Genomic DNA, 21,983 nt, shown 5'->3' on the forward strand with positions numbered 1-21,983 from the left:
ATTTTAACATGTCCTTGCTGAATATTTTTTAAACTTACTAGCTATATTGCACAGCACTATTCAGATCTCAGTTTGAGTGTAGAACCTGTAATAGATGGTGACAAAGATTAATGAAGTGACAGTGTTATGTGAGATGGTAAGTATGCTTGTGTGTGTGTGTGTGTGTGTGTGTGTGTGTGTGTGTGTGTGTGTGTGTGTGTGTGTGTGTGTGTGTTAGGTGTGAGGTGTGTGTGAAGTGTGTGTGTGTGTGTGTGTGTGTGAGGTGTGTGTGTGTGTGTGTGTGTGTGTGTGTGTGTGTGTGTGTGTGTGTGTGTGTGTGTGTGTGTGTGGTGCCAGATTTTATGGCCCCACCTTGGCTGTTTGCTCATCCAGCTGGCCTGTCATATATCTGTTTTTTTGTGACACTTACATAATCTGCATTACATAAAAGTGCACCTAATAACTCATCCACCTGTGATCTCAAGGCGGGTGTCACACACATTCTTCTTCTCATTTGCCCTTTGATCCGCTCAGCTCTACAGGTTACACATTAGTCTGTGTCCCCTTAGTCTCACGTAGCCAAACCTTTGACAATCAACATAGAGTCTGGTCCACATTGATGCTTTTTCTGGCCAAGATGAAAACCAGTCTGACTCCAGATAATGTGTGCAAAAGTCAGCCAGTCAAATCTAAACTGGTCATTTCAGCCAGTTTTCTGTGCAATATACTTCAGTGGGCATTGCTTGAAACTGAGACTAGTGTCCTCTTGATATGACCAGCCAGAAGTATACTGAAGATGTATTGACGTAATGGAATGTGATGTATTCAAGACTCTCACTGCCATCAACTGTTGCATTGTTGAGCTGGACAAGATTTTATTATGAAACTTCCTTTGACTATTCATGAGTGTAACTCAAAATAGCATCATCTTTGTCATTATAGCTGATTTACATAATCTTTTTATTTTGTTTTACATGATTGAGGTGCACTTCTAAAACATCTTTTCTTGCAGAGTGTTTATTCCAGCATTGGACATATCGTTATTTGTCTGCTCATTATTTTCCTGGCAGAGTGGACTAACCCTTCTCCTTCTTCCTGTTTTTTCCTCTGTAGTATGATATTATGGGGCACTCCGGAGATGGTTTTGACATAGAACTGGTCAGATGTGACAAAGTGCCTAAGAACAACAAGGAGAGGCTGAAGGTTTTGAAGGTACAGTAATGCCTCTGTAATGCAAATGTGACCTCATTTCCTTTTTTTGTTTTGAAATCTATGCTCTTATGAATTCACTTGTGCTGACGTAGTAGCAGCATTTCTCCTAGAATTCCTCCTATTGTCTTATGTGACCACACCAGGAAGAAAGTCAAGCATAAATTCTCAGACATGAGACTGTAGGGATGGTCACTGGGATTCATTGACGCACAACTGCAGCCAAATTGGGGCCTTCAAAAATGAAACAATCTACTTTATTTCCAAAGCAAAGTGCTACTAGTTATATTTCAGCCCCTGGTGTTTTAAAACAGTTGTCTGATTACAGCCGTCACAGAAAAAAAACATTTAAACCACTGGCAAAATTACACTTTTACTTTGAAATCACAGCTTTACACTTGAAACAGAAAGTTATTCAAGATTTATTCTCTGAAAATAATCTTATCTTTCGCAGTTTAGTTATCAAGTATCACTTGCCTTAAAGCCAATCACACTATAAGATTGAAGCTTGGCGTCCTTTCATGTTTTAAAATTGCAACTAGTATGCGATTTAAAAAGTCATGTCTTGATCCATTTGCAAAGTGTGCAACACACTCAATAAATTTCAAACAGGTTTTAAATGTGACCAAATAGTCGTCAGGTGTGTGCACTGTCCTGACTATCAAGAAAACAGCGGAGATCCAAGGAAATTGCAAAATGGAAAAAGAGCAAAATAGGACAGTAAAGCCCAAAGTATGCCTCCGTTTTGAGGCAAACGCGCACAAGCAGAACACATAGTCTTTTAAAGTATACTCCATTTGATAACGTGCACAAACACAGGCAGTCGACACAGGCACACTAGAAAGTTTCATCCTTGTCCAGTGTCTGCACTATTTCTCTCCAGACGTTATGAACGATAAAAATGGTTTCGTACTCTTTTAAACTAGATTTTCAAGTATCACTAATTCGCACCACAGTGTCCTCTGTTTCTTTTTAAAATGTGAAATAATGGCAGTGTCAAACAAATTAATGCAAAAAATTCAAGACGCACGTGCAAGTAAAATCAGGCTGTGCGCGTACCATGCTGGTGACGAAATTTACATCACGCACACTGTACACATTCCCTATTGTACATGTAAAAAACAAGTATACTTTGGGCTGTAGGCATTAGGAAATCAAAAAAACATCAAACTGCTCTCTAACCGCTGTCTCTGTATTTTCTGAAGCTGTACAGTATTCTGTCCCACCACAGTTTCATAATAAACTGTGTATATTTTTACACTTCTCATAATAATAAAAGTCTCTAATGTTGTTTTGCGCAATGTTTTGACAAAGCGTCTGTCAAGCGAACTAAAATCGAAAGCGTTTGTAATACTGTTTTTACAGCAACTGCAGTTTTCCGCCAAAATAAAAGCTTGAGTGTTTAACTCTTGCAAGTGAAGAAATTATGACAGTTGTGTAAAGTAAAATAATGTACTTATTATGGAATATTAATTTTTCATTTACACTGCAAAGACTTTTTACTCTGTTCAATTTGAACTCCAAAAAGTGGATTAAGCTCTTAATTTTAAACTCTCAATGTGCACCAGATTGATTTATTTAACTTTAAAATAGGGCTGTCAATAGATAAATAATTTTTAATCACGATTTATCACACCCTTTTGTGTGATTAATCGTGATTAATACATTCTTTTTGTCATCATTTGCTATATCCAGCAAAGTAAACCATCAAATTGAAGGGTGATTTTTCTGCAAGCTTTTTTTTTCAGCTGAAAATTCAGGTGTCTTTCCAAAAAAGGACACTTGGAGACTCCAAAAGGACACCAAATTACCAAATGTGACCCTGGACCACAAAACCAGTCATAAGTTGCACGGGTATATTTGTAGCAATAGCCAACAATACATTGTATGGGTCAAAATTATTGATTTTTCTTTTATGCCAAAAATTATTAGGATATTAAGTAAAGATCATGTTCTATGAAGATATTTTGTAAATTTCCTACTGTAAATATATCAAAAATTTATTTTTGTGAGTGAATATGAATTGCTAAGGACTTCATTTGGACAACTTTAAAGGCGATTTTCTCAATATGTTGATTTTTTTTTTTTTTTTTCCAATAGATTTTCAAATAGTTGTATCTTAGCCAAATATTGTCCTATCCTAAAGACCATACATCAATGGAAAGCCTATTTATTCAGCTTTATGATGATGTATAAATCTCAATTTCTAAAAATTAACCCTTATGACTGGTTTTGTGGTCCAGGGTCACAAATGATATAAGGAGTCCATATAATACATTTATTTATGCACATCAAAGCACCCATAAAAAAAAAAAAACATAACAGAAAAAAACTTTTCTGACTTCACGGTGTATATTATGTGTACAATGTAACATCTGAGATTGTTCAAAGTCAAGTTGCAATACCGAACAGGACCACATTTGCGCATCAATATAATGGTCTCACACGTGCTTACTGTACGACTCCTGTACGTCACCGCAATCGTCTTTACCTTGATTCCAATCATTCATCAAAACTTTACTAGTAAGATGCTGGTTTGCTTTATCCAGCCGAGAAACATAGTTTGCGTATCATCTCTGGCCATACAGCGGTGGGATGTTTTGACTTTCAGTCTATATTTCACACAGCATGATCATGGGTTTGCATTCTTCAGAAACAATCACAGAATATGAGCTCGTGTTTTAAAGCGAAACAGACACTGGAAAGAATAATTCACTGAAAACGCAACGTGACTCTCTATTCTCTCTTTTATCTCTGATGTAATGAGCCTGGTTTTCTTTACATTGGCGCTGTTTGGGACTGATTGTTTGAATGAATTCGCTTACTGGATTATTGGACTGAAAACTGTCCCAGAGTTTGACAAAATGACAGAATGACATAATAATCTGATCGCAAACAGAGAAGCGAAATCAGGTTAAAGGGTTTGACTAGGGTATGTCAACTGCGTGACATAAATTACGTTAATGACGCAATTTTGTGTGCTTCAGTAATTTATTTGCGTTAAATTATTTTAATGTGTTAAGGATTTTGAATTAATCGCATATGTTATTGCGTTAACGATGATAGCCCTACTTTAAAATATACAAAATTTTCTTCCATGGGTGAATGTCCCTGGACCCCCCATGAGTGACCAAACATCTACCCCCCATAGTCTCACAAAATCCTCTGGGAAACACTGCTGTAGCTGTATTTCTTGGCTCTGTTTCCCATGAATCTGTGCAAAAATGGTTTCAAACCCTTTCTCCATGTTGTTTATTGAGATGTATTGAGATGCTAACCGCCCTAGGAAGTGCATTAAAACTCTTGGGCAGCTGAATATGCATTATAACCTTTTCTTCTGCTGTACTCCACTGTCCCAGACCATGCATGCTCACTCGCAGTTCTGCATGAGTGGAGACTACACTCTGGAGGGCACCGAACACGCCGTAAAGGAGCTGGCGCGAGAAGAAGCCGATGAGCATTTCGTCATCGTGTTGAGCGACGCCAACCTGGAGCGCTATGGGATCAGCCCCGACCGGTTTGCGCGTGCCCTCACCAGTAACCCGCAGGTCAATGCCTTCGCCATCTTCATCGGTTCCCTAGGAGACCAGGCGGACAGGTGAGGTTAATGTCCCGCAGCAGGTTGCGTGTTAAACATTAGCATGCTTGGTTAAAGGTTAAGCCTGGATTAGAACCGGCAGTGCCCTTTCAGGAAAACTGCCGTGTGGTGAAACGCCTTTGAATGAAAGTCAGTCTCTAAAGTTCTCTCCAAAAAAACAAGGCCCATTTCATTGCTAATTGCAGTGCAAAGTCTCAAATGTTTAGGGCAGTACTATAAAGCATAATGACTTTGAATTGTAATTAACATTCCCTTTCTGGAGCCGTGTCAATTCTTTGCTGTGGCCTGTGTGATTTGTACGGCTCTTCTCAAATAAAAGACAAGAGTCTATAGGCTCATGTTCAGCTCTCTTTGGTGCATTGTTCATGTTTTTTGAAGGATTTTGTGGGTCTTGACTCACAGAGGGGCACATAAGGAGAGCTTGAAGGCATGCGGAAGGCGCCACCGTGGTGGTCGGACATGTCCCATATAGGCTGTCCTTTCATGGCCTCCGTGATTTAAAGAGCAGTCCTCTCTGAACATGTGCCGCCTTCTTTTTAAAGGGACTAAATGACAGTAATGAATGATTAGTGAGGAGGGAGGGGCAGCAGCTAAGTGAAAGGACATGGGCGGCACTTTGCTTTCAGTCCCTCTTAACCAACAGGCTTTTCCCAAGACCCTGTATCTTATCAAAGCCCCTCCATGAATGACAGCCATTGTCCCTCCTATGGAGGAATAGGAAAAGCTCATTTGCATTGCTAATGTTTGATGTGGGGGGCTCTTTTCTCTTTCTCTCCGACATCCAGGCTCCAGAGGACTCTGCCGGCCGGACGATCTTTTGTCGCTATGGACACCAAGCAGATCCCTCAAATCCTTCAGCAGATTTTCACATCCACCATGCTGTCCAGTGCCTAAGAGAACAGTAGTTGGGTGAATCGCACCAAACCTGCCCCGTCACTGATGACACGCAGTGATCTCTGCGTCCAGGTGTAACAGGTCCAATCTCATGAAAACATGTCAGGGTTACAGAAATAAGAAATAAGGCATTATACAATTTTTTTATTTATACTATGCACATTTTCTCCCCAAATTTTCATTACCATTAATTCTATTAGTGTAATAAAATTTTAATATGTTAGAAGATGATATTATGTTGTACTGACATTCATTACTGAAGTTCATGTATGATGATTATCAAAAATAATAAAAAAATAATTGTATTACAATATATTCAATTTAATAAAAAAATTCAAAATTCCAAATGAGAAAAAAATTAATTGCAAAAAACAGTAAACATAAATAAATAAATACAGTAAAACATTATGGATGTTCATGTATGCTGATTTAAAAAAATAATTGTATTACAATATATTTTTAATACAGAAACATTTTAAATGATAGGAATGATAATCCCCATTGACAATAAATGTAATTACATTTATTACAACATATATAATTTATTATTAACATATAAAATGTCACATAAAAACAGTGAAAATACATACATACGCCGATCAGGCATAACATTATGACCACCTTCATAATATTGTGTTGGTCCCCCTTTTGCTACCAAAACAGCCCTGACCTGTCGAGGCATGGACTCCACTAGACCCCTGAAGGTGTGCTGTGGTACTGGCACCAAGATGTTCGCAGCAGATCCTTTAAGTCCTGTAAGTTGTGAGGTGGGGCCTCCATGGATCGGACTTGTTTGCTCAGCACATCCCATTTTTTGCTTTGTGGCAGGGCCATTATCCTGCTAAAAGAGGCCACAGCCACCAGGGAATACCGTTTCCATGAAAGGGTGTACATGGTCTGCCACAATGCTTAGGTAGGTGGTACGTGTCAAAGTAACATCCACATGGATGTCAGGACCCAAGGTTTCCCAGCAGAACATTGCACAAAGCAATACACTTGCCTTCTTCCCATAGTGCATCCTGGTGCCATGTGTTCCCCAGGTAAGCCACGCACAGTGGTCATCCATGTGATGTAAAAGAAAACGTGATTCATCAGACAAGGCCACCTTCTTCCATTGCTCCGTGGTCCAGTTCTGATGCTCACGTGCCCACTGTTGGCGCTTTCGGCGGTGGACAGGGGTCAGCATGGGCACCCTGACTGGTCTGCAGCTATGCAGCTCCATACACAACAAACTGTGATGCACTGTGTATTCTGACACCTTTCTATCAGAACCAGCATTAGCTTCTTGAATTTGAGCTACAGTAGCTCGTCTGTTGGATCTGACCACACGGGCCAGCCTTCACTCCCCACGTGCGTCAATGAGCCTTGGCCGCCCATGACCCTGCCGCCGGTTCACCACTGTTCCTTCCTTGGACCACTTTTGATAGATACTGACCACTGCAGACCAGGAACACCCCACAAGAGCTGCAGTTTTGGAGATGCTTTGACCCAGTCATTCAATTCAATTCAATTCACATTTATTTGTATAGCGCTTTTCACAATACATATCGTTTCAAAGCAGCTTTACAGAGAATGCATGTCAACATTACAATTTGGAGAATGCAGTTAGCTAATAATGTAATAATTTAGGCAATTAATTTACAATCACTGTTAGCAATTTAATTGAAGGTAGAAGCAAAGAGCTCCTGGAAAAATGAATTACATATTAACAATAATTAGGATATATAGAAATTTGCGAATGTGCGTGTTGATCCAGATGTTGCATCTTCTGAAGTCCTCGCAGGAGTTGGCGCTGTCTCTTCAAAAGTGTTGGTCATCTGAGGTCTTCTTAAGAGGCTGGATTCAAACTGAAACTGATGTACTCTCTAGTCACCTCGGGACACCCGTCCCGAGGTAAAACGGAAAAGCAAATGGAGAATAATTAGCATAGCTGCTGTTCATAAAATTAAGCAAAGATAGTCATGTGCAATTGATCTGATATGAGATTCATTATGTGAATGCTTGGGTAAAGAGATGCGTCTTTAATCTAGATTTAAACTGGGTGAGCGAGTCTGAGCCCCGAACATTATCAGGAAGGCTATTCCAGAGTTTAGGAGCCAAATGTGAAAACGCTCTCCCTAGTCATCTAGCCATCACAATTTGGCCCTTGTCAAACTCGCTCAAATCCTTACGCTTGCCCATTTTTCCTGCTTCTAACACATCAACTTTGAGGACAAAATGTTCACTTGCTGCCTAATATATCCCAGCCACTAACAGGTGCCGTGATGAAGAGATAATCAGTGTTATTCACTTCACCTGTCAGTGCTCATAATGTTATGCCTGATCTGTGTACATACACACATAAAGCATAACTGACATTCATGCATGCTGATTTAAAAAAAATATATTTTAGCAATATTTTAGCAAAACGGGAAGCACCTGTGAATTAAAAAAAAAAAAAAAAAAAAACTCAAAAGTAAATGTAAATGTATAAATAAAGTGTTGGTGAGAATTTGGGGGGATATGCTTAAGAATAAAAAAAATACTGTTAATTAAAAAACCCTTTTTTAATTAAAACAATTTTTATTTTAGTTATTTCATTTTTAGTTTTTTTGTTGTTGTTGTTTTGTTTAAAAAAAAACTAAACTAAAAAAATGTAAGCAAAATTTTATGTTTTCAAAATAATTTTTTGTGACCTGGACGGTTTCTATGTGGATCCTCTGGTTTTGGTCTGTTATTAACCCAAAATGGGCCTTCTTTTTCTGAAAAATGAGTGAGAGATTTCATCACAGTCTTTGTGTATGGACTATACTGCATGCAAATCCACAGTCATAATTCACAATTGTGTGCTGCATCAGGACTGAACTGTATGAGTCTACAATATTTGCACAAATGTACATAAAGTGTTATGGAAAATTAGATTGTATTTTCAGTTTGGCAGTCTGTTGTTTTAACATATTCTATGAGCTTTTAACATAATCACGCATATGCCTAAATTGCTATCCATGCTATGTTAAGACTGAGTTGAGTGCATTGGTTTGATTGTGCATTTAACAGTGCTGGGCAATATAGCTAGCACTAATAATTGACAACGGGACATTGAACTATTTGAATAAAATGCACACCCGAGGTGATAATGTGGCCACGGTGTGAAGTGGTGTGCATTATTTTCTAATAATTTAATGGACCGGAGTCAATTATTCCGCTTATACTACGGTTACCACACCTCAAGACACTGTTCAGATGTTGTATTTAAGACATTTGTCAGGTTTTTGTCTTTAAAACGCTCTTGTGTGTAGCGTTCTAACGCTCTTGCCTCCATTACGAATTCCAAAAGGCATTTTAGAGCTATTATGCAGTTATTAGAGAGAGATTAAGCGTGTGTTAGTCTGTGTGTTTGGCAGCAGCGTCTCTACTAATAGTGAAACATGGAAATATTTTGCCATTTTTATCATATTGTTTACCATATTTATTTGCTTGGTCAGTGTCGCTGTGGGTTTTGGTTCTTTTGCTGTTGTAGGCTGTAAGGAAATAACTGAAATCATTTGGTGAGGTGATATGAAACTGTAATGCGATCAAGACCTGCTAGAACTGCTTTAGCCATGCGTTTCCCTGAAAATAATTGCACACCTTAGAACATTCATCAACCAGTCAGATTCGAGCATTCAACAGCCCTGTAATATATTGTATATTAATGCCTTTTGATTATATTCAAAAAATCAAGTTAAACACATTAAAATAATGCAATTTTCAAATGACAAAATATAATAGTGTAAAATTATATGGTTCAAAAATTGTTATGTAAAATACATCCAAAATATTATTCACAACATTATGTAACACACCATAATGTTGTGTAATTATATCACTAAAACTGCCCAGCTGTTGTGGTCAAGAGTGTATTAATAGAACATGAGGCGTGTCTGAGTGTAACCTGTTTTGTTTCCAAGAGCCTTGTATTGTGTAAGAATTGGCACTCTTTCTTCAAGTTTGTTGGGATTTTCCAAGTGTCCTCTAAACACATCATTGTAAAGTGCACACATCCTGTAACTTATGGTAGGGACTGAGACTGAAACGAAAGAAAGAGAGAGTCAGCCGCACACCACCGCCACCCCATCACCCAAGAACTTCCTCGTAAATCTCTTTCTGTCCTGAGAAACCAGAACCTCAAGTGCAATTCCACACCACATTCCTCAGCCATCCCATTACACACTCATCACTCTTTAACCAAATGAGTGCAAATGAAAATGTATTCGGGACCTCTGACAGGCCTGACAATCGGCTCCGCTGACACAGAGCTGTGAGAAACTTTAAAGGAAAAACAACAGCTCACAGAAATAGCAGGTCCAGAGGTCAAAAGAACAGATAAAGTTTGCATTTTCAGCTCACAAAGATGAGGATATATTTACTGCAGAAAAGTATAGCCTTCTGTGCATCCTGTGTTTGTGAGTCATCTTGAGGGACATGTTTTTTTTCTGGACTTCCTGTCATATTTGACCTCTGCTCTGTACCAGGCCCGTGTTAGCAGTGCTGAGTGTGGAATGTTGTCCACCTGACTGCACGCGCTTCACTGCTTGCGCAAACTTCTCTGAGACGCTTTCCAAGTGCTCCATCTATGTCAACAGTCTTTTTCCTTCCTGTCCCCTGGACCCACTGACGCCCGGCGCTGCCACCCTGCCTCTCACACGGAGCTGAGGAATCCAGCCCCTGGCTCCAGTTACGCCACACTCCTGAGATGTTGCCGAGGAGAAAGTGGGACTGTAATTTATAAAATCTGGCCAGCATGATGAGTTGATCTTTGGAAAGCCAGCAGTCCTACAGAATGTTTCTACTGAAAACACTGAATCTCTGTTCCAAAACCTACTGAGCTGCCTACTTAAAGGGTTAGTTCACCCAAAAATGAAAATTCTGTCAATAATTACTCACCCTCATGTTGTTCCAAACCCGTAAGACCTTTGTTCATCTTCGGAACACAAATGAAGATCTTTGTGATGAAATCTGAGACATTTCTAGACGCCTACGCAACTGACACTTTAATGCTTCAAAAAGTTCATAAAGACATCGTAAAAACGAATCCATATAAATTGAGTGGTTTAGTCCAGATTTTTTGAGGAGCCTCGATCACTTTATATGATGAACAGAGTTAATTTAGGCTTTTATTCACATATAGCAAGATTGTCCTACAGAATGTTCCTACTGAAAACACTGATGCTCTGTTCCAAAACCTACTGAGCTGCCTACTTAAAGGGATAATTCGCCCAAAAATTAAGATCTGCTGTTAATTTACTTACCCTCAGGCCATCCAATATGTAGGTGTCTTTTTTCTTCAGTAGAACAGTAAAGAAGATTTTTAGCTGAAACCGTGGTCCTTGGTGATTCATGTAATGCAAGTCAATGGCTACCGTTACTTTGAGAGCCAAAAAACACAGGCAAAACAAAATTAATATCCATCTCCTCATGATACATTGAGGTGTTATGAAGCTAAACGATTGGTCTGTGCAAGAATCTGAACATTATTTACAACTTGTAATCCACAGCCTCAGCAAACGGTCTTGAGCACATTCACGACAGTTTGAAGCATGAGCTTCCTGTCCCATAATGACGTATGCGCAGGAGTTCAAACATTGGGAATCTTTCCAACTGAGATCATGCATATATAGGTTGCAGCATCCAGGATAAGTACGATTTTGATGAACAATACAACACACGCGTCCTCCTCTGTTGTAAACAAACACAGCGTCACTCCAGACTGCCATGAACGTGCTTGCCGTTTGCTGAGGCTGTGGATTACAGGTAATAATGTTGTAAATAATGTTCAGTTTCTTGCACAGACCGATCATTTCACTTCATAAGGCCTCAATGTGTCATCAGAAGTCATGGGTATTAATTTTGTTTTGCCTGGACATGTTTTTTTGACTCTCAAAGTGATGGCACCCATTGACTTGCATTATACGAATCACCAAGGACCATAGTTTTAGCTAAAAATCTTCTCTACATTTCTAATGAAGAAAAAAAAGACACATGCATCTTGGATGACCTGAGGGTGAGTAAATTAACAGCAAATTTTCATTTTTGGGTGAACAACCCCTAAAGGCCGTGTGTCCACCAAAGTGTTACAGTTGACTGAAAACGCCTAGCTGAGGGTGTTTGAGAACACAGCTCACTAGGTTTTGGATCAGAGCCCGAGCGGATCCACTGTGCCTTGAAGGGCAGAACACATGCGTGTTCACACACATAGGTACATCACTTGAAAGTGCGTGCTGCCATCACTTACTTTAGACTTCAGCGTAACTGAATAAATGAATCATCGCACTTCATTCACGCACACAGGCCTCATTTACTAATCATAAAGATGAATTGTATTGTGAAACTGTCAACATGTCTTGTAAAAACAATGTAATGACCGACAATTATAGCCATTGAAGGTCATAAATTAAGTCTTTGACTTGTTAATTGCTGCTGAACATGTATATTATTGTCTTCCTGGTATCTTTTGATTTTGATGTGGTGTAAGGAATACATGTTAACAGATCAAATAAACATTGAAGATCTATATTAGTCTGTAGAGTGCATGTAAAATGAACTCCTGCTGCTTACTTTTTGCATTTTTTAACATTCTTGCTTTGTTTTTGGTGTCCCATAAACTTTATTTTGGTCCTTTTGGTCCACTCAGATAGAGCAGTCAGCATTTTCTCTTGCACTATTACGCAAATTAACATCTAGCATGGAAATAACAGCTGAACCAGCAATGAGAAGTACTTTATATTTACCCTACTCAGGTAAAATATTAATTGTCACAACACTAGGTTTTTGAAATGAAGATATTGTCTCTGATATTGTGCTTGCGCTTTAAACACTATAGCCATTTCCAAAGACAGGAAAAAGTTCTGCACATCCTCATTTTTGTGTTTTAATAAATATGTATAGCTATTTTAACTATGCTTTCAGCTACCATAGTGCTCTCAACTCCATTTAAAACTCCATTTTTACTACCGTTCAAAAAAAGTCTCTTTTGCTCACAAAAGCTGCATTTATTTGATTAAAAATACAGTAAAGACATATTGTGGAAATATTGTGGAATATTATTACAATTTAAAATAACTGTTTTCTATTTTAACATATTTTAAAATGTAATATATTCCTGTGATGGCAAAGCTGAATTTAACATATATTATGATCTTTCAGAAATCATTCTAATATGCTACTTTGATGCTCATGCACTATTATTGCTATTATTATTATTATTATTATTATTATTATGTTCAAAACAGTTGATGCTTATCCCCATCCTGAATCCTCACAATCAAATCAGTGCTTAAACTGATAGGAACATCCGTTTTTAATGATTTCCATTATGTGTTTAAGTCCATCCATTGACTGCAGTGTTCTGCTGGTGTAATGAAAGATCGGCTAAACGTTATAAATTCACCTCCAGCTGACCCGCTTGTGTCATTTGACCTACTGCGTAAAACAATGATAAGATAAAGCGTCTAGACTTCTCAGAAGTATGCTGAAAGCTGTCGGTAAATGTTTTTTTTTCCTGGGATATGGAGCTATCCGTGTAGTGCTTTTGTTCAGGCAATAACATAAAGTCCTAAAGTCTTCCATGTTCCTCAGACTCCTCAAGCAGATGTCAAAACACCCACCTGCACCTCAAATAACCACCTTTTAATCTGTGTTAACAGCATTTGTGATGTCACTCTCTGGTTCTCGTTCTTTCATTTTCCCTGCAGAACACAGTTATTTTGAAGCACAATGGATTTGCTTCATGAATGTTGTACATACTATATTTTTTTTCCTCCAGGCACTGTTTTTCATGTAGTATTAACTGGGGGAGGAGAAGGTGTGGACTGATTTGTGCTAGATTTGTGTTGACACAGTTTCATACAGTAGTTGTGCAATGATCGAACTCATCACACGCTCATGACTGGAGCTATGTGACCTCTGCATGAACACCGTCTTCTATTTACAGTTACTCTGTGATGCACTTGCACACTAAATGGGAGTATGCTAATAAACTTCTTACACAAACGGACGTGTGTGAGTGTGTTGTTCCCTTTGTTCGCCGGTATTTGATGAGGCTAGCCTGGCTCACATGTGTCTGTGCTGACAAGCTTCCTGATGCTGCTGATACTGGACATAGGGATAGAAAAAGGAAGCAGCTAATTAGCACATGAAATCTGCAGCCGCAGAAAGTTCCGAGAATTTGATTATGCTTTCAGCGACTTAAAAGGGAGTCAACCCAGGCTCATTGGAAAAACATGCCTTTGGCGACATTTCGGCAGCATATTACGTTGCTTTTTGCACAATTCACGCTTTTTTTAGGGCTCTGACAGTGAGATGAGAGTTGGATGATGACCACTATTTTCTGCAGAGCTGCTTTAGATGAATCAAACTCATTTCATAATTGATGATCTTTACACAGTTTTTGAATGGAACTGAAGCAACACTGAACTGACCTCTGAATTCTGCTGGCTTCATTGAATCATTATTTTCCTGTTGATCACCGTAAAGCTGCTTTGAAACAATCTGTATTGTATAAAGAACTAAATAAATAAAGGTGGCTTGACTTTCAAAGCGAAATGCACATTCAGATTTATCCAAAACAGATGAATCTGGCAACACTTTATTATGGTTGTTGTATTTATCGTGGTAGTTCAGAAATGAAATGTTCGGTGAGTGTCACTAAAAGGTTAATGCTCTATTGCATTTGAAATTAAGCAGCTACATTAAACCTGATAGTGTTAACAAAAGCAAACGTGATATAAAAATCACGTTTATATCATCGCAAGTGCAATGCTGTATCAGGTGAGCTACCGAGCAAGTTTACTACATCAGAAAAGCCACATGTGAAGCTGGTTATGTGATGTAAACATCAAAATGTATCAATTTACAAATCATGCACTATGGTAAAAGTGTTTTGAGGTCATAACATAGCATTGGGAAAGGAACCACGTAAAATTATTAAACGATAATTTCAGCGGGAAAATCCAGGGAATTGTGTGTAAAGTAGGTATGTTTTTGAAGTTTTGCAAAAATGAAGGTAGAGGTATGTTTTTCCAATGATCTTGTGTTGATTTTTGTTGTGCTTCAAGGTGTAATTTCTGCATAATTGCAAACAGATCCCACCTGAATTTTTTTTTGCTTTGCTGTGGATATTTCTGTGAAGATGACCTTCAGTTTTGGGTGTGTCACTGAGAGACTGTTTACACTACACCATTTTTTTTTTTGCCATTCATTTACACGACAACGGCATTTTGGCAGCCTGAAAACACAAACTTTTGAAAACGGGTTTCAAAATGTGCGATACCGTTAATGATACCGTTATCGTCTGCATGTAAACCACAAAAATGCGAATTTGTGAAAACGAGGTAACATCATGCATATTACGTGTTCAGTCTATAGGTGCGTAGTATTTCTTTATAAATTGACATCGCCAACTACTGGCCTGGCAGCATAATACAGCATTTTTGGTCGTTTTCACGGATCCGCGTGAACGGGGATCGTTTTGACAACGTTGTCGTCTGTATGCGAAAAATACAAAGGTAAAACTTTTCCGCTTTTAGTACATCATTGTCGTGTAAACGTACCCTGAGTTACCTATAATCCTTTGCTCTATGTTGTTATATTTAGGCCTATGGCACTGCAGGTTAGTTCTGCATATTAGTTACATATTTCCTTTATGAATGCTCAGTGTGGTTAGGGCCTGCGTTCTGTGTGCTCATTTGAGTGAAAGTTGCCTCAAACATGATAATTCTGTCATTATTTATTCAACTTTGTGTCGTTCCAAACCTGTATGCTGTTGTTTGTGTATGGAACGGAAAAGGAGGATTTTTGAAGAATCAAGAAACCTCATAAAGCACTCAATGATTGATTTTTGTATTTTATCTTGATGAACAGGCCAAATTTAAAATTTTATTCACTGAAAATCTCAATCTCGTTTCAGACTTTTCCCAAACTCAGACCTGCATTTGGTTACAGCACAAAACCAGTGGGTATTTGACATTAATAACTTCAAATTGTGCCACACCATTCTAAAATCTGAACATGAACAAAATATGATTGACTATTTCAGTGTTTTCCTCACAAAAAAAAGCTGTCCTATGACTTCAGAAGAGTTATAGACTATTTTATGGTGCCATGGTCGCTATGAACTTTTGTTTTATGGAAAAGAGCAGCTTAAAGAATCTCACAACAGCATCCAGACTTGCAACAACATGATGACAGATCTTTGGGAATTTTGGGATGAACTGTTCTTTTATTCGTATAGAGGCCTTTATTTATTTAACAGTCTGTCAGCTGTTGTCTAATTTTCCATTATCAGACAATAAGGGATTCTTGGGAAAGGGTCATGAAGGGGGGTTTTCCATGAGAAAGTATAGGAGACCAGGTGTCTGGGGATAGAGGAGATGTGTCAGCGCTGACTATATCTGTCATGGCTGTTGGGTCAGGATTACGACAGCCTGCTGGTGTGTGTGTGTGTGTGTGTGTGTGTGTGTGTGTGTGTGTGTGTGTGTGTGTGTGTGTGTCTGTGTGTGTGTCTGTGTGGGCTTTAACATGGAGCTGTCATTACTACCCAATTAATCCATCAGAAACTGCCAGCAGGATTGAGGAACGTAAAAATATTCTGCCTTTTTGTATCCATCTAAGCTGTCTGTTATGAACAAACCCTCTGAAATACATTTTATCCTTAGTAAATATTTCCTGTCAGCACTAGACTGCCATTGACATTTCTTTGCTTTGCTTCATATTCTGATCAATCAGTGCAGCAATCATAAAACACCTTATTGCTCAAGTATTTTCTAATTTCATTGAAAGTAATGAGTCATTAGTTCATGTGATAATGTGAGTATTTTAAACTGTGTCATCCGGTTCATGCAGGAATGCAACTCCACTCTGTCTTAAGACTTAATCTGTCCTGTTCGACCCTGTGGGGGGTGAAAGAGGAGAATATGAATATTCAGGGTCCGACCGACCTCATCCATCAAGACCAACAAGGTGCCAAGGGTTCAGTGTGTGGCAATGGGGCATGATGGATAAGATCGGACACCGGATCTTCTTCTCTTTTGTTTCTCAGATCAGCGCTGCAGAGGCTGGAGAGGGGAAGCAGATTCCAGCCCTCAACTGCTGCTTTACTCTGCCAAAACACTGCAACTTCCACAAGCGCTGGTGTCACATGGGATGCAAACATGTGCAGATGTCTTGGACTGAGTCTAACTTGGACTCTAAATCTTCTTAGCAACATTTGATCAGCCTTATGTTTATTCATTATTTACTCTTTCAATTTTTGAGTAGTTTACACAAAAATTAACATTCTGTCAATATTTACTTTAGATTGAAATCCCGAAAGATTGTTGAATGAAAATGCTTCTCCAGAATTTCTCATTTGTGTCCATGGAAGAAAGAAGGTCATACATGTTTGGAATGACATGAGTGTGAGGAAATGATGACTGATTTGTATTTTTTGGTGAACTGTCCCTTTAAAGTATGTTTGACTAGATATTATATTTCGACATCTTATTCAGTGATTCCTTCTCTCCATTCTTGTGTTCTTTCGTCACTGGATTATCTCATATGGGTGTGACGCCTTGTGTTTGGAGGATGTGTTGTACTTTACAGTGTGTGAGGGTTGCTGATTAGTTTAGCAGGACATTCAGTTCCTGTGGGTGTGTGTCTGTGTCCAGCTGGCCCACGCTGACCCACGCCTCTCATTTTCCCAGCACAGAGTCCAGGCTCTGTCCACAGCTGCTTCACTGATGCTTCACTGCTGCCTGATGCAAATGAATGGTCACTCGGCATTTCATAATTTGATTTGTGCTGTTGAAGACCCCTTTACAATTAGCAAAAAACGCTTAGGCCAACGTATTTGATATTTGTTACATAATTGTTTATCGTGATCTTAAAAACATTTTGTTTTGTTGTGATTTGTTTTTGTTTAGTTGTTGTCTTTTGTCGTTAGGGTTTCAAGTGCGTAGCGCTGAAACCCTATTGTCATTGTTAAATTTTCTAAGGATCAGCATTCTCCCCTAAGGGCCGCCAAAACGTTTGAAGTGGCCGGAGCAACTTTTACGAAAATGGCTATAACTTGTGAACGGAATGAGATATTTTCACCAAACTCAGGACACCTATGTAAGAGTTCATTCTGTGGTCGCGTGAAAACAGACAAAAACAAAAAAAACACAAAAATGGCTATAATTACTTCACCATTAGTCCGATCGACTTGAAAATTGGCATGCAGTGTCTTTGTCCAAGGTGCCATGATTGTTTATGAGGACATTAAGGTATCTCGAAAAACATGTCCGCCATCGGCCAATGAATTTTGAGCATTATTTCAAAAACCAACTTTGGTGAACTAGACCTATAGTATGTTTTTGGCTCAACCTTGATAACTGATAAAAAGCTTTAAAAACCATATATTTCCTATGGTAAATTCCCTGTATTGCTGTAAATAGTCTTTTCCATGTATGATTGAGATGGTTATAGGCTTGCTAAATAAAACAAAAAATCTATTTACGCATGTACTTAAAGGCCTTAAAATGCTTGAACCCCATTTTTTTTTGTTTTTGTTTTGTTTTTGTAGAAGACCCACAGGTGGCCCGACAATACACTGCACAACAGAGTCAAAAGTTTAGGCAAACTTATTTGTTAGAAACAATTGTTTACCATGATCTTAAAAACTTTTCGCTTAGTTTTTTGTTGTTGTTGTTGTTGTGTTCTTTTGTTTTTCGTTTAGTTTTTGTTTTGTTTTTGTGTTTTTTGTTTGTTTGTTAGTTTTTGTTTTGTTTTTGTAGAAGAACCCCAGGTGACCCGACAGCCAACTATGTACAACAAAGTCAAAAGTTTCGGCAAAAGTTATTCGAAAACTATGTGTTTCTCATGTTCTTAAAAAATGTCTTGTTTGTGTTGTTGTTGTTTTGTTTGTTTGTTTGTTTTTTAATATGTGTTGCTTTGTTTTGACCCAACAACACTATGTACAATAGAATCAAAAGTTTAAAAAACGTATTTGTTAGAAACTTACTTGTTTCTCGTGATCTTAAAAACATTTTGTGTTGTGTTTTTTTTCTGTTGTTTTGTTTTGCAGGAACACAATCCGTGGATTTTGTACAGGCAATTGCTTCTCTAGATGAAAAGCTTTTCCACATGGATAATACTGTCTTGATGGCCTTTTTTCCACTGAATTGATGTCCTTCAGTTGAAGTAACTGATGTTCCCACAGTCACCACCACCATTTTTCTCTAAATTATTGCCTTTCTCCCTGGAGAAAGTTAATTATGCACACTGTAAAACATTGTTAAGCCCGTACAACAACAACAACAAAAAATCTTAGAACTAATTTCCCTTAGCTTTTTCTTGTTTACTCAACTTTTGCAAATAAGTTAACAGTTATACTAACTGAAAATAAGTTGTCTGTGATACAAAAAATGTTTAGTTGAGTTAACATTGTTAGTTTTCTGGGGAAACTGTTATTCTATAACAAATCTTTTTAAGTTGAGCCAATTCAACATTTTTTTGTCTGTCGAACTCAATGTCTGAAGTTGAGTAAACAAAAAAATGCTATTGAAAATTAGTATCAAGAAATATTGTTACATAAACTTATACCTTAACTTAAACAATAACATTGTCTGGTATGTTGTGTGTTAGCTGGGAAGGATTTGCATGCTGGTATGATGTTCCATCTATTCATCAGGAGCAGTTTCCAGATGTTTTAACAGTTCATGTTAGCATTGTGTATTTACCATGGCAACTGTTTCCATAACCCCAAAATGCCACTTTATTTACATTTTGTGTTCTTTTGTATATTTTTAAATGACTGTGGTGGCTTATGCCTTACTAACTTTATTGTATTAACTATCATGTGACTGCTATTTAATAGCCTTATATACTATTTATTCATCTGTATTAGTCATATTCTTACTTTTTAGTCATATTCTTACATTCTGTGTCATGTTAAGTAAAGTGGGACTTGTGTGTTAACCATTTTTGTGAAATACATTTGCTTGTTTTTTAAAAGCAAATTTATATAAGCCAAAAAAAAAAAAAGAGGTCATGTGAAATGTTGTTTTGAGGTCCACACAAGTGATCCTTTGGAACTCTGAACAAACCTGAGGGAGTGAAAGAGAAAAAAAACTCTGAACACTAAAGTCTATAAACAACCGGGACAAAATGTTGTACAACAGACAACATGTAACTTATTTAACTTACACAATAAAACCTACAGTACATCTCAACATGCAAACTTTCATGGAATCCTGCTAGGCCATGATGTGCCCTAAGAATGTCTGCAGAGATGGTCACAAACTGATTTTGGACTACATGCAAACCCTCTCTCGCAGGTGTCTGTACATCATTATTGGCTCAAAAACATGTCATAGCCAAATTCTCTTACATCACTTCTCTTTCCCAACAAGGCTAGTTGAATAGTGTGCAAATTTGCTCTGAACTGGGAGGGCCAGGATTTGAGTGGACCCAATGTAGATGAGATTTCAACATACCTGGTGTATTGAAAGTGCAGATACTCTCAGGGTACAGGCACAACAATCGGCCTGGGTGCCAATGCCAGTACTGGCGCAGCTGTATTCAAGGTACCTACACTGCATAAAGTGTGTATCTGTATAAGAAAATACGGTTACACTTTATTTTAAGGTGTCAGTATTACAGTGTAATTATACATTTAAGTACTGAGTAATAATAATTAACTACATATACTTAGTATAGGGTTAGGATTAGGATGAGAGTTTGGTTTAGAGTTAATTGCATGTAATTATGCATAATTTATAGTTATTACTACAGTAACTAAATGTAGCATGTGAAACAATGACACTGTAAAATAAAGTGTTACCGAAAATACATAATGTGAATGATCAGGTTAATAAAAGGCAAATTAATTAATTATTAATGAAATAGATAATGAATTGTATTATTTTTAGTTTATAGATACTGCTGCACAGCTTTGGAACTCATTAACAATAAACATTATCTCAGAACTTTTCATAAAGCAATCTACAACTGTAAGGGCAATTATTCAGAATTCTCAGTTGCCCTCAGTACAGTACAGATGGAGAGCCATAATGTTTAACAATGCAACAGAAGTCATATGCACCACCAATTCAGGAACGTGAAGTGGTGTATGTATTTTTCATAATTAGCCAATATCGACTTATAGGAAAACTGTGACTTAAAGAAAGAACAATGATAATCAGAAACACACTATTATTAAGCACACCTTCCTCTGGATTATTGCCCACCTCGTGCTGTCTTTTCTTTCATGAATATTCTTCTTTGGCCATTTTCTGGGGGTCCCTAATGCTAAATGTCTCAGTTCTAATCTAAACTAAAGTATACGGTCCCCCTAAAACCACAGGGTGTGAAACCAGGTAAACCATTTAACCAGTGTTTATGAAGAGATTAAGAAAACCAAAAATATAACAAGATGGCAATCACTTTACAGTCAATTTACTCAACAATATAACAAGGGCTTCGACACAAAAAGAAATTAAAAAGGAAGTAAAAATAAATAAACAAGAAAATATCTACAAAAATAACATTCTAAACACAAAATTAGCAATGAATACAAGATGATCACAAGGTTATTAGGAAAATATTACAATAAATAGTTTTTTTTCTCAACTAAGTCCAGTAAAATCCCATCTTTTTATTTGTAGTTTTTGACAGGGCTTTTAAATATTGTACCAGTTAGTTCACTCATGAAGAGATGATAGTGATTGACAAAAGTGGGGCGGCGTGGTTATTATGTCTAATCCAAAGACTGTTTTAGTTGTTGATCACTGTTAACACCTGCTATAAACCTTATGAAGATGTGATAATCAAACACAGGCACAAATATATAAATTGCACAACATGTCGTCTACATTATGCCATAAACTAGTTACAAAGTAATGCCATTAATCAAACAACCAAAGACAAAGTAAAATTCCCTTACTGCTCTTGACTGAATAACTTAGTAGCTTTAATAAGAATCAATGTATATTTCATTCACACAGTGAAGACTATACAGTGTTTTATTTTTACATTTAATTACTTAATTAAATGCTACTATTACTTGGCATTGCATTCTTTAAGAGCTGCTGTGCAGCCAAAATTATATACAAGTTATCAATGTAAAGCTGCTTTGACACAATCTGCATTGTAAAAAGCGCTATATAAATAAAGGTGACTTGACTTGACTTGACTTGGCCCGACCCTGAGTGGCGATTGACAAAAGGGGGGTGGTATGGTTATTCTGTCTAATAAAATGACCTTCTTTAGTTGTTGATCACTGTTAACACCTGCTATATACCTTAATATGAATAACCTTAATATGAAG

At 37.7% G+C, this 21,983-nt stretch overlaps 1 protein-coding gene and 1 long non-coding RNA gene across 2 annotated transcripts in view; one reads left to right on the forward strand and one right to left on the reverse strand.

The window, feature by feature from the left end:
- The window catches only part of vwa8 (von Willebrand factor A domain containing 8), a 129,199-nt gene extending 116,985 nt beyond the window's left edge, over positions 1 to 12,214 (forward strand). Inside the window, exons 43-45 of the mRNA XM_051904791.1 lie at positions 1,093 to 1,191; positions 4,548 to 4,786; positions 5,572 to 12,214. Coding sequence (XP_051760751.1) covers positions 1,093 to 1,191; positions 4,548 to 4,786; positions 5,572 to 5,680 — 447 coding nt within the window. The 3' untranslated portion in view covers positions 5,681 to 12,214. The remainder of the gene's footprint in view (positions 1 to 1,092; positions 1,192 to 4,547; positions 4,787 to 5,571) is intronic.
- A 445-nt stretch (positions 12,215 to 12,659) lies between these two features.
- Positions 12,660 to 20,359, reverse strand: LOC127518317 (uncharacterized). The gene is made up of 2 exons (XR_007931533.1): positions 20,152 to 20,359; positions 12,660 to 19,761 (listed from the first exon to the last, which is right to left on the reverse strand). It is a non-coding gene; the product is annotated as an uncharacterized LOC127518317 (long non-coding RNA).
- Positions 20,360 to 21,983: the final 1,624 nt, after the last annotated feature.

This window comes from Ctenopharyngodon idella, chromosome 9 (genome assembly GCF_019924925.1).
Source record: "Ctenopharyngodon idella isolate HZGC_01 chromosome 9, HZGC01, whole genome shotgun sequence".
NCBI classification, from domain to species: domain Eukaryota; kingdom Metazoa; phylum Chordata; class Actinopteri; order Cypriniformes; family Xenocyprididae; genus Ctenopharyngodon; species Ctenopharyngodon idella.